Here is a 12,816-nt window from a genome sequence, read left to right on the forward strand (position 1 = left end):
TTAGCCGGGGTGGGAGGCACGGAGCGAGGCGAGGCGGCGGGGGGCTTCTCGCCGGCACGGAGCGGCTTAGGCGAGCTTCAGCCCCGGCCTCTCGGCGCAGAGGGGCGCGCTCGGGCCACAGCGGGGCTACGGGCTCGGTGGCAAAGGCTGGAAAGCGGCAGATCCTGCGAGCGCTTTCCCTTCCCTCCCTCCCTCCCTCCCTCCCTCCCTCCCGGGAACCGTCCAGCCCAGTGAAGGAGGCAGCAGAAGCCCAGAGCTTGGCTGGTGCCGAAACCCGCTTGTCAGTAGCTGGACCCAGAGCCCCCCCCCCCCCCGGGCCCTCTTTCTCAAGTGCATATGCCACCCCCGCACAATTCGCCTCGCGGATCTGTAGCTGCAGAAGGGGTCCGGACAAGAGCTTCTGACCTTGGTGGGACACTACACCACACTATCAAGGTGGTCCGCAATTTGGTCCACTTTTGTAGATTCTGTCATACTGATTCCCTTCTACAGAAGGACGAGGATTGGTTTTTATACCCCGCTTTTCACTACCTGAAGGAGTCTCAGAGTGGCCTTCCCATCCTCTCCCCACAAGAGACATCTTGTGAGGCTGAGAGAGCTCTGAGAGAACTGCCCTGCAGAAACAGCTCTAAGATAATTGTGACTAGCCCAGCTGGCTGCATGTGGAGGAATGGGGATTCTCCAGATTGGAGACCACTGCTCTTAACAACTTCGCCGTGCTGGCCTCTTATGCAGCTTGATGCTATGGCCTTTCTATAAGATTCTTAATGTAGTAAACCCACTGGAATGAGTTTGAGAACACAGTAGAGGAGTTCAAGTGGGCAGCCCTGTTAGTCCACACTAACGGAACAAAGTTTGAGCCCCATGGCACCTTTAGAATGTCATAAATCCTGGCTAGGAAATTGAGACTGGGGGACAGGAATGGATTGCCGGTGTCCAGTACATTTTTACCTAGAAAGAGTGTTTACTATTTGCTATTTACTATTCCTCTTGACCTGATTGGAGCAGCACTTTTTGTCTACTTGGGAGCCTGGGTGTTAGTTTCCAGTGGCCCAGATGCTGCCAGACAAAAATATAGGTACACATTCATGCTATCTAAATGCTGTGAGAACTGTGGGTTGCAAAACAGTATCAAGGCTGGAGCAAGCATTTCAAAATGTCTTTAGTCGGGTGCTGTAGAAATTGCTTTCTTACCTGACTTGCTTCCCATAGTTCCTAGAGACACTTTTTTCTCTCAATGCAAAAAATATGTTTCTGTTTTCCTGTACGATGTTCGAAGGTATGTATGATGATCGCTCAAGTAATGATGTTGCTGTTGAAATGCCATTACCTGGGAAAGAGGCCCTTGAAAACTAGGCAAAGGCCAAAGAGAGGAAGAGGCGAGGGTGGAAGCCCTGGGCTCTCAGCCTCTGATTATGCTGGTGGGAGTGGCCCATTATTCCTGGTATATTAATGCATCGCTGCTCCAGTTCCTCAAGGCATTTGGCCACAGCTCTCTGTTGGCTCGAATGAGTGAGGGATTTGAGATCTCAGCAATGTGACTGTGAATATGAGGTTGTGAGAAAGAGCTTGGAGCAGCAAATCCAGGTACTGCAAATCCAGGTATTATTATCTAAACAGGGGTTCTAAGGTGTTCACTGTAATTGGAGCGGGGGGACAGGACTCCATCTCCAAAGCTCTTACAGAAAGGGAGGAATGAGATGGTTAGAGTGTCATTTTTTTCTAGTTTCAAAAATAGTTTTCACAAGGCTTTTTTACTCCCTTCTCCTGAATATTTCAGTTCCAGTTATTTCTTGGGTGAGTGACAACTGAAATACTTGGCATTATGGGAGGGAGGATCCATTCTGTAGAGTAAAATCCATCTCTTCTGGTGATTACTTCTATGGCACAATCCGATTCAGGGCTTCCTTTGTTTGTTATCCACCCTGTAGAATTATCGTCTCAGGACCAGACTCCTTTGCCTAGCTAGCAGGGAAGGAGGGAGTAGCACTACTCCCACCAAATACATGCGTGTCCTAGAAGATGACCCATTATTGCTAGATCCCCACCCCACCCCCCCATTCCTCCGATCTGGATGCCATATTGGCATTCACTACATTTCTCAGTTTTGACAGGGTTTGTCCCATCTTAGCTAGAACTTTCATTCTCATGCTTAATAAGCAATATGTAAAAATATGCCCTTGGGTTAGAAGAGGCTCTACGGGGGTCAGATTATTTAAAAGAGTATTGGGGGAAATGAAGTAGAGTGAGTTAGAGCAAATGGAAAGCTGGAAGATTTGGTCATCAGCCTCTTTGACCTGTTCCCATCAAACTAAGGGGGAGGGATGTGATTCACCAAGTTGTGCAAAGAAGGCTACCTTCCCAGCTCATCATTTGGGTTCAAGGTAAGGATGGCTGCTAACCGTGGGGGTGGCAGATGAACTTTTTCTTATAGTTTAGTGCCCAAAAGCTGTGCTGGTGCGTTGAAGGCTGGAGAACTGCTGAGGGTGGCTAGATGCCCATCCAGGCTTTAACCTCTTTATTGCTGGTAAAGGGATAATAAAAAGAAATGTGGATGTTTGGCCTGTCTGTGACAGCTGAACATGGTTCTCATCACTGGAATCAGGATTCTGCCATCATCACTCATGGTGATGCATTTCTCATTTCTTTTCCTACCTGGTAAAAAAGATAAATGCTTGTGAACACAATTAGAGTAGAGTGAGATATAAGAGGAATTTTACCTTTTATGTGAATAGACTGAGAGTCAGTCAAAAAGACTGGGATGGTTGTGAGAGAAATGATGGAGCAACAAAAGCAAAAAAATCTGTGGCTGATCGGAACATGTGAATTAACAAAACTAGCATTTTAAGAGCTGAAATATCTCAGAATGTACCCGACAGCAGCTCACCTGTCCCAAATTTGACATTGTTGTATTAAGGGCTTGGGGAAAGATGTATGCCTTTTCTCCTGGGACTTTCCCATAAGGCTAGACCACTGACTTCTTTTTATGGCTCAAAGGTGTTTATATACTAGGGAACCTTTACACAGTGCAATATAGTATGATGCTAAAAACCAGCTTCAAATGTATGATATTATTTATTTATTTATTATATATTTGTATACCGCCTTCCCCGAAGGCTCAGGGCAGTTCACATAAAACAGTGCCGTAATTACCAGCATGGGCTAAGCATCTGTAGAAACAGTATGCACAGTTACCACTTGGAATATGCTAACCAAAGATATGTCTTTTTCACCGTTAAAAATTTTACTTTTCAAACTGAGACACTGACTTCTGTGTGTGAATACTGTAAAAGGTTTATATGCACATCATTATATAGTGTCAACTTCATGCAAGGCATGTTTGTGCGTATAGATGCTTTGCCTTCCTCTCTGGCCATTTCTGTCCACAGCCCTGGCATTCTGAGCCGCACATTTCCTCACCCAGTAAAGTGCTCCTTCTCCCCATGGCATCAATCGGCCGATCCAGCTCACTGCTCTCACTGCTCTATCTGGCCCTGCTGACATTTGTGGGCAGTGCTGTGCTCCTGGCTGAGATGCACCAACACAGCCTGCTGAGCTACAACGTCCATGCTTTTCTGGCGATGCTCATGATTTCTTCCTGCACCTGGATGCTTTGGTTTGGATGGCGATCTGCTGGCAACAGGCAGCTGAAAATGCATCAGGACTACCACGCTGGAGCAAGCTGGCTCAAAGGTACAGGGTGCTACAGAAATCATATCCTTTGATTCATAGAATCACAAACTTGGGAGGTAATCACTAACCAAGAGACATTCTGACCTGAGATTCCAAGGGAATCAACCACTATAGTATAAGGGCTCCAAAACTCATTTCAACTGTATACAGTGTAATCCTACACAGCTGATACACATGGGTCGACCGCTGTGCATACGATGCAACCAGATGGTCTTGGTATTCTAGTCCTAGACTACAGCTTTGCTAACATGCCTCACCCTGACCTGCAGTTTAACTCACATTCTACTCTTGAATTATTCTGTTTGGTTAGGGTTATTCAGTTATCATTGGTCTAACCAGGATTGTCTAATCCCATTGGCTCTCTAGAGTCAGGGCTTTAGAGAAAGATCTTTCCCAGCATCTTCTACCTGAGATCCTTTAAGTAGAGATGCCAGGCTGGGACAGAAGACTTGAAAAGCATGTGGTCTTCAACTGAGTAAAACCAGGCCCCATTTCAGCCCATTTTCTCATGAATTGTTTACAGGCACTATAATCGAAAAGGAGAACTCCAGTTCTTTTTTATTATTCGAGCGACTGCCATGTAAATTTCCTTTTGAAGGAAGAGGACATTCAGTCTTGGACACTTGTGTTGATACTTTTCAATTCTTGTCTATTATTATTATTATTATTATTATTATTATTATTATTATTATTTACTATGCCAGTAATTACTTTCTGTCTTGTTTATTTCTCACATGAGTCCGACATTCCAGAGTTGGAAGCTACAGGTTGTCTGGTTGCAGACCCTCCCTCAGCTGGAATGTTATGACCATTTGTTGTGTTACAAAATGAACACTTTTGAAATGATGCCCTCCTGCCCCTTCGCTAACTGAAAAAGTCATCAGGGAAGTATCAAGTGGCTGTGCCATGTGTCATGGCTGGGATAACTGGGGTGTCTTATCATGACAGGTGGTCTGTCTCTGTTTGCACTGGCCACGCTGGTGCTGGACTGCCTCTCCTTGGGATATTACTATGAGCTGCAGCACTGTGCCTCCATGCTGATTACCACATACCCTATTGTGCAAGCTGTTTTCACCATCATCCAGGTGAGCTCTGGTCCAGATACTTGCTGGGGATACATACCCAACAACCTTTATTAAGCTGCCTACAAAATTTATACTCTGTCTTTTAGCTCTTATCAGGGCCACCAAGGTGGCTGTACCTGAATAAGTGAGCATTTTTCATGGCTTCCTACTTCCCCAGTTCCTTACACTTAAATTTAGTAAGGTTCCCCCTTCCATCTGGTGTGTCCACCTTTCTCCTTGCACAATGGCTGCCATCAGGACTACATACCATGAGGCAGAATTTCAGAGGGACTGAGAAATATGTTATTCCATTAATAGTGATGCAATGTCTTTTCCCCCTACTCATTCTCTTTCCTTCATGCAGGTCTCATTGTTGCTGTTTAATGCTAAGGTGTGTGTTCAGGAATACCAGCATCTAAATAGGTAGGACTGTCTTCTGAGCGGTGCAAAAAGAAGACAGGTCTGTCACCTAGTGGCAGAACTTTAGTACTATCACCCCTAGCCAATGTTTCCTCATTTCATCAAGCTTCTCCATACAAGGTTTCTGGAGTATGAGGGGCCATGGGGAGGAGACCACAGAGGAATGGAGTTGCCAACATATTCTGCACTGCAGATGCTTCCCCTAGTACAGCCTTTCTTGACTGTTTTATCATTGAGAAACCCCTGAAATATTCTTCAGGCTTTGAGAACCCCTAGAAGTGGTGCAACCATGCCAAATATGGTGGGAATAGTTGCATAAATGAGTATGTAAAGCTAAAGAGAAACCATGGGAAGGGTCAAAAGTTGCAGATGGTGTAACTATGGAGGGAAAATAGGAACAGAGTGCAAACAGTCTATTATACTCCTGCCATTATAGGATGGAGCAATGAAGGAACAAGTATGAAAATGCCTAAAGCTGCTGGGCATAATATCATTATTGAGAAGGGGGCTTATGGAGAGTTTATCTTACTTTGTTGAACCAGGATGATAGAGAAGGGGTGAGCTGCAATGTGATTCTTCACAGAGTAATTCCTGCCTTTTCTGTGTGGCTTCTAGATTTGGGCTGATGCATACGCTGGCCACCAATGTCCTCCTGTGGATGAGTGTGGTGCTGGATGAATCCATGAAGCAGCTAGAAGAGTTTTATGATACTCACTCAAGAGAGAGTCTCCAAACTTCACATGGTACAATCTTTTCCGTCTTCTTGTCTAGGAAGGATACATTAAGCATAGTGACTTTGGAGAGGAGGGCTAAATCTGTGTCAGACCAGGAGCTTAACTAAGAAGTGTTCTGACAGCACAGGCCTTTCCTGATGCTCTTCTCCTTACTACAGTTATTGTTGAGTCAATTCAGACTTATTCCCTTGTGATCAACATATAGGTGATAGGCTTGATCTATGTATCATGGAGAGACCCATGGTACTTTATGCTGTAGATGCTCATTGTCCCTTGCACCTGCCACCTATTTGTTCTTTGCATCCTGTCCCTGATCAACTTCTCCCCTTACCAATGCATTGTTCTATTAGGTTTCCTTCTGTACATTCCAGTTTAGTTATCCCTTCCTGCATAGTCTCCATGCTCCCTAGGCTTCCTTGTAAGTTTTATCTCATGCCTCTGACTGAAAACTTCTATCCTTCCAAAATGGTGGTATAAAATCCACAATACTTCAAGCTTTGCAGTTGCTGTAAAGCCACTTAACCCACACCTGCCATTTTGAAGGGCATAGAGCTATAATTAGGGACCATGCTGCATTGGCGAAATTGTATGCACACTCTACATGTGGTGGGATTGGGATGAACATCTCCTTAGTTGGAAGTCTAGGAGCCATCCTACTTGTTCAGCCCTGCTAATATTTAGCACAGTTTTATGCTATTCCTGCAGGTGATGTAGTATACAGGAGGACAGCCTCAAGGTCAAGGATCACCCCTTATATTTTTCTTGATGGTCTGTCACCACCCCTGAGTCTGTCCCAAGGCCTAGGCGGTCCAGGAGCAACTTCAAAAGTCTGTCTAGAACTAAGGCAGGGTGTCTCGACCCAAGCCTGGGATGAGAGACCCCAAAACAAAAGGCTTTGGGGAGCTGTAACCAAGAAAGACACTGCATGGGTGGTCTCTGTAATATCTTTAAGAATCAAACAAAGGGTTAATAATTAATGTTTATTAAAGTGCACAAAAAGACAAACTATACTGCTCAGTGAAAAATAATAAGTATACAATATATCTGGCTATAATATTCAATACAAAAAGGGGAATGTCCATGGAACATAGACAAAGTTCAAAACACAAGAGGGTCTGACCCACAAAGAACATGGCATCCAGGAGGGTCAGGATAACAGCATAGAGTAGTTAGACCCCAAAAGGTAAGACAAAATTGTTAAGCAGTAGGAGAATACTTATGGACAATCTCCCGTGTGCAGCCCACCAAAAACCCAATCAAAATGTTATGTTAATTTAGATGGAAGCCAGTTAAACTCATAGCAACAAGATGGCACTTTTAATACCCAATCAGAGACTTGCTGAGATGCTAACAATCTGACATCACTTGATCTGCAATAATTTTGGTCTGAATGACCCTAAATAAATTTTGATTGATTGCTCTGCAGTATTGAAGAGGTCCGACTCTCATGCCAGCAAGACCAGTGTTAATTAGCAAAAGCTGAGAGAAATCCTTATTGTCATGTGCCCATTCCAGGTTGGGTTGAAGCTGAGCTCATGGTTGCAGGTCTGCTCCAAGGACTAATTGGCACAGCATTAATTAGGAGAAATAGTTTTAAAGGCACATCAGAAAACAGGCTCATAGAAGTAGGCCACAGTTTTGACAGTAGCTAAAAATGAACATGCTGATTCTCCACTACAGGTGACTTCTACAGTAACAGCTGTGTCTGTACCACCAATCTTTGTCACATCTTTTCAGAAGGAGCTGCATACCTACATCCATTCAATATTGAGTTCAGTCTCTTTTCTTCTACAATGTTGTACATCATCTGGAAGAACACTGGTCGAGAAGCCCATCACAAAAAGCCCTTACATACTCAGAGGGTACGTTTCCATCTCAGTGGAGCTTTCGTTGGCTTGGTACTAGGAGCCTTGGCCATTTCAGCAACGTTTGGGGTGATGATCTCCTTTGGAGTGCTTGCTAAGTCTCCCAAAACTATCCCTGAAGCTCTTCGAACATACTACATCTTCAATTCTGTGTTGTTATCTGCTATGTTTTTGGCAACCTTGATTGGCATCATCACCTATAGAGTGAAGAAAAAGGCTACAACGCCCTCCTCTGACAAGAGTGTGGTAAGAAACTTAGATGTCACATTGCTTCTGGGCAGCTCCTGTGGTCCACTTATGGTATCCATTTTCTCTTTGGTGGCCATCTTCTTCCTTCATGTCAATGGCAGCCTCCATCTCCTGGACTTTTGCTTCTCTCTCTGCAAGACTATCCAGATCCTAGGGCAGAATCTCTTCATTACTGAAGCTTTGTATTCTAGTCTCTCTCATGAGCCAGAAGCCCAAGACAGTAATGAGACTGATGGTACCAGCTGGATTTTTTCCATCTCTGGAGGCCACATTGAGCAGTATAGCAATCAACCTTTCTCAAAAACCAATAAACTGACCAACATCATGGCCAATTTGGAACATCAACCACCACAGTGCTTGACAGACTATGGTACCGACCCATCCCTGTTCCATATTTCACACATGCAATGTGAGTCTAAGAAGCCAAGCATTAGGAGGAAGGTTCTACAGAACATCTCTGTTCTCCTAATCTTCTACAATATCTCGGTAAGCTGGTTAGGCTCAAGTCAAGTTGAGAGGAGCTAATGGGGCTCAAACAGAAGATTTCTAGGTTTAGAACAAATTTCTTACATGGGTTCCTCTACACTTCCTGATCCCAGTCTCATCATTAACCATGAGAGAAACACTAGTCTGAAATGTCATCAATAAATTATACATGCAACTAGTTTAGAGCTAGTCCAGACCCTAGTGGAACTCCAAATCCTTGGAAACTCTTCAGGCTTTCTCACCAGGCTTGGCTGTTGTGTGCTGCCAAAGTCTGGGAAAAGTGAATTCCAGTTCTGTAGATTTAGGGAATGGGAGTCTTGCCAGACTCTGGAAATGGTTCTTCAAATCACTGACCTTCATTTTCCATGCATTAGGCCTCGCTAGAGCTTGGCTGACGTTTGGTGTGAGTGGTTTCTAAAAATATGTTCAAGTAGCACAAACGTGCTATGGAGTTTTCACTTCTGCTTTCAGTTAAAATGTTCCATATGTGGGTCAAAAGTGGAGGGAGTCATAGGAACCAAGTATTAAACTGGCAGGATTATGGGTGTGTTGTGTGTTTTGCAGGGCCACTGCTTTGAAATAAACATACCCTCAGTCCCCAGAATCCCTTTTCTTTATGTTTAGGCCTGGTCCTTCATTGGTGGTCAGTAGTAGGATAAAAGGAAGTTGAGAAATAAAATGCAGACATTCAGTGTGTGATTCTGTTTCATTTATAAAGTATGTTTCACAAAGAACAAACATTCTAGACATTCTTAAGCCGAGGATTTTAAAAAAGCACTTCAGTCCTTCCTGAGTTGGTATGATTGGCCAAGCAGCTTGGAAAAAGAGATTTTAATGAGACAGTTGAAACTAGAAGAAGCAACAAAAATAGAAGCATGTCCTTGACTAGGAAATGAAACAGGCAGATTTTTAAGACTGCATTCCTATGTTTGTTTATTTAGGAGAAAGTCCATTTGTGACTTATTTCAATAACTATGTAAAGGGTTGGGATACACAGTCTCTTATTCTTCTTCAATGGGTATATTCAGGTGGGCAGCCGTGTTGGTCTGAGGGAGCAGAATGAAGTTTGACTCCAGTGGCACCTTTCAGACCAACCAAGTTTAATTTTGTATTAATCAAACTTGGTTGGTCTGAAAGGTGACATTGGACGCAAACTTTGTTCTGTTACTTTAATGGTGTGCTTCATACATTCTGTTGTAAGCTGTCCTGAATATCAATTTTAGTGGGAAATTGCAGGACATAAATATATTATAAATAAATGTTTAAATAACCCTGGATGTCAAAACTGCATTTCTTAGATGAGGGCCAAGCAAGGAATGCTTACAATATGTTTGGCATTACAGCTAAGTGTTTGGCTTGTCTGGGGAACCTGAAAAGAATGTGTAATAGGCAAAAGCTCAACATGTGTAGTTTCCCATTGCTGCACCCCAAGAATGCTGAAAATACTAACCTGTTGGATTCATGCCTTTGGAAAGCATAACATCTCTGCAAAATAGATTTTTGCATAGCTTCTGCAACTAGTGTATTTTTAAGATTCAGCATGTGGGAAGGTTAGGATGTGCTAGGTGCTCTGTAACCAGTAGAGGGTGGAAGTGAATCAGCTGAAGGGAGATGCTGCTTGCACTTTTAAACAATTCCTATATTTAGCTTTTGACATTAGCCCAGTAAATTGCATTTTTAACCAATTATGCTTTCAGAAGCTAAGATAAGCTTTGATATAATCAGATGCTTTTCTCTAGATCCCTGCTGGTAACATGTTTGGTTTAACTTTGATCTCTTTTATTTGGAAACTGCCTCTGGGAAATGCCACAGCAATGACATAGCCATCAATGTCTATGCAGTCCAACCCTACATCCATAGGTCTCCTAAACAGCAAATTAGGATGTGAACTGTTTCTGCACTGTGTGGCTCCAGCCAATGTGTTGGGGTCTCACAAGACTGAATGCCCTTCCAAAACAAAAATTTCCAGCACATAGGTATCTAGATCTTGGGGGGTTCCAGCACATAGGTATCTAGATCTTGGGGGGTTTGAAGCCCTTCCACCTAATATTTAACTTTGTGTCTTCAGAGAATTGTTTGTGTGGGGAACCAATCAGTCATGTTAGCCCCACCTCACCCCCTGTTCAATCTGAAATGGCACTATTGAGAAACAAGTTACTTACTCATCAGGAAAAAGAATAAGAGGAGGAAGAAGAGGTGGAGGTGGTTCCTATATGCTGCTTTTCTCTACCAGGTCCTGGAAGAGCAGGTCCTAAGATAATTGAAGTTACTTCTGAGCAAGTAGATGCAGACTTGCAGCATGTGCTTCTTATATTGTGCTTGTTCCACGGAATTTCTCAAAATATATCACTGGAATTCCAGAGTCTACCTTATGTAAATTTGTAAGATTGTAGGCATAATCAAAGATCTAAATAGTGTGGCTAAAGAGAGTTTCCATAGTTCAGTGTGTCTGATTCTGGAAACTTGGCAATTTTAAGCAATTAGCTGTGACTCAGGAATTAACAATCACTATTAATTATGTGGCCAACTTGCATGTCCAGAAAGGGCACATGAAAAAAACTTACAAGCATTATCAGAAGAAAAATTCACACACCTGAATTCTCCACCTATTCACAGTGATCTGCTACTGCCAGACTTAGAATTATAGAATCATAGAATCATAGAGTTGGAAGGGCCTTACAGGCCATCTAGTCCAACCCCCTGCTCAACGCAGGATCAGCCCTAACCATCCTAAAGCATCCAAGAAAAGTGTGTATCCAACCTTTGCTTGAAGACTGCAAGTGAGGGGGAGTTCACCACTTCCTTAGGCAGCCTATTCCACTGCTGAACTACTCTGACTGTGAAAAATATTTTCCTGATATCTAGCCTATATAGTTGTACTTGTAGTTTAAACCCATTTCTGCGTGTCCTCTCCTCTGCAGCCAACAGAAACAGCATCCTGCCCTCCTCCAAGTGACAACCTTTCAAATACTTAAAGAGGGCTATCATGTCCCCTCTCAACCTCCTTTTCTCTAGGCTGAACATTCTCAAGTCCCTCAACCTATCTTCATGGGGCTTGGTCCCTTGGCCCCAGATCATCTTCGTCGCTCTCCTCTAGCTCTCCTTTCAGTTTTATCTACTTCAATCCCTGTGAAAGATTCTTAGCTAGTCTTCTTACACTTCTTATTTTTCTATCAGAATTTTGGGGAAAGGCACTATGTAGGAGAATGTCCCAAATGGTACATTGCCAATTGCACCTTTTTATCAGGAAAGGAGGAGTTGCTAATAGAGAGGAATTGGCACATAAGCTCAGAGAAGAAAAGACCTTCAGGCTAGTTTCCATTTGACCCCCACCGTGAATGCTGTAACGGATGAAGGGGATATATGTATATAGGATATGCATGCCAGTTGCATGCAGTTGCAGTTCTAGAGGTTGGTTGTATGTATCGTGTGTTTTCAGATGCATGAAACATGTTGTGCGTTATATCAGTGAATGGATTTTTTTCATTGTATCATCAGTATTTTTTTGCAAATCACTAAAATTATTGTGTCCCTTCCCCCTTCTTGTTTGGCTAGGTGTGGATTCTTTATGCCTATGGGACCCGCCCACACCTCGTGAGCCAAATTGAGCAGTCTTTCTATGGTTTCACACTCTGGGCCATTGTGGTTAAGATCTCCCTGCCACTGGGCATCTTCTACCGCATGCACTCGGTAGCCAGTCTCTTTGAAGTCTACTGCAAGACCTGTGGAGCTCCAGCCTTAAGACAGCTTCAAGGGGAGGAACGCACAGGTGGACATGCAAGAAATGCCCAAAGGAGCTGTTCTTTATAAGGAGTTGTTATGCCATCTAACCATCCACAAGCAATAACACCCTCACACTTAAAGCCTAGTCTACCTTTTAGATCAGGTGGTTATCTGGCACATTTGATTGGTAAGCAAAACTTAGCAGCATGGTCCAAGTATGTCTAAGAAACATTTGATTCCTTTTTTCTTTTCTTTTTTTTTACCCAAGAGCTTCATTTTTACCCAAGACACAGCTTTCACAATTAGCCTTTCATTAAGAGAGAATCTGCTAAAGATGGGTCATAGGTGGCATCTGACACCCTTAAGGTTATCCAAAATTCATAAAAATAATAACACCAAATGTTGGTACTGCAGTGAGAAGAAGGCAGACTTCTTTCACATGTGGTGAAAATGTGATCGTGCTTATAATTTCTGTGTACAAGTAGCTCTGATGATGACAGCTGGCCTAGAGATGGGAATTCCATGGAGTCCAGGGACAATCTTCCTACTGTTTCAGGTGAAGATAGAATTATTGCTTTGCAT

General features: G+C 43.3%; 1 protein-coding gene across 6 annotated transcripts; it reads left to right on the plus strand.

The window, feature by feature from the left end:
- Positions 1–153: 153 nt before the first annotated feature.
- On the plus strand, positions 154–12,463 carry LOC143843455 (proton channel OTOP2-like). Of its 6 annotated transcripts, none has more exons than XM_077349515.1 (7): positions 154–2,384; positions 3,390–3,693; positions 4,642–4,778; positions 5,122–5,180; positions 5,793–5,920; positions 7,592–8,511; positions 12,067–12,463. In XM_077349515.1, the coding sequence occupies exons 2-7, from the start codon at positions 3,444–3,446 to the stop codon at positions 12,319–12,321; spliced, it is 1,749 nt and encodes a 582-aa protein (XP_077205630.1). In that variant the 5' UTR covers positions 154–2,384; positions 3,390–3,443; the 3' UTR covers positions 12,322–12,463. The 6 variants fall into 6 exon arrangements, with proteins under 6 accessions (XP_077205630.1, XP_077205631.1, XP_077205633.1 ...); XM_077349516.1 differs by having other exon boundaries at positions 154–1,602; XM_077349518.1 differs by having other exon boundaries at positions 154–1,587.
- Positions 12,464–12,816: the final 353 nt, after the last annotated feature.

This window comes from Paroedura picta, chromosome 8 (assembly GCF_049243985.1).
Source record: "Paroedura picta isolate Pp20150507F chromosome 8, Ppicta_v3.0, whole genome shotgun sequence".
In the NCBI taxonomy this organism is placed as follows: Eukaryota; Metazoa; Chordata; class Lepidosauria; order Squamata; family Gekkonidae; genus Paroedura; species Paroedura picta.

Excerpts from the sequence above, each read along its gene's own strand:
- LOC143843455 (XM_077349515.1), top strand. The coding sequence starts at position 3,444 with ATGGCATCAATCGGCCGATCCAGCTCACTGCTCTCACTGCTCTATCTG. Across the intron at positions 4,779-5,121 it reads CTGTTTTCACCATCATCCAG|GTCTCATTGTTGCTGTTTAA; the intron begins GTGAGCTCTGGT and ends TCCTTCATGCAG. Across the intron at positions 5,181-5,792 it reads GAATACCAGCATCTAAATAG|ATTTGGGCTGATGCATACGC; the intron begins GTAGGACTGTCT and ends TGTGGCTTCTAG.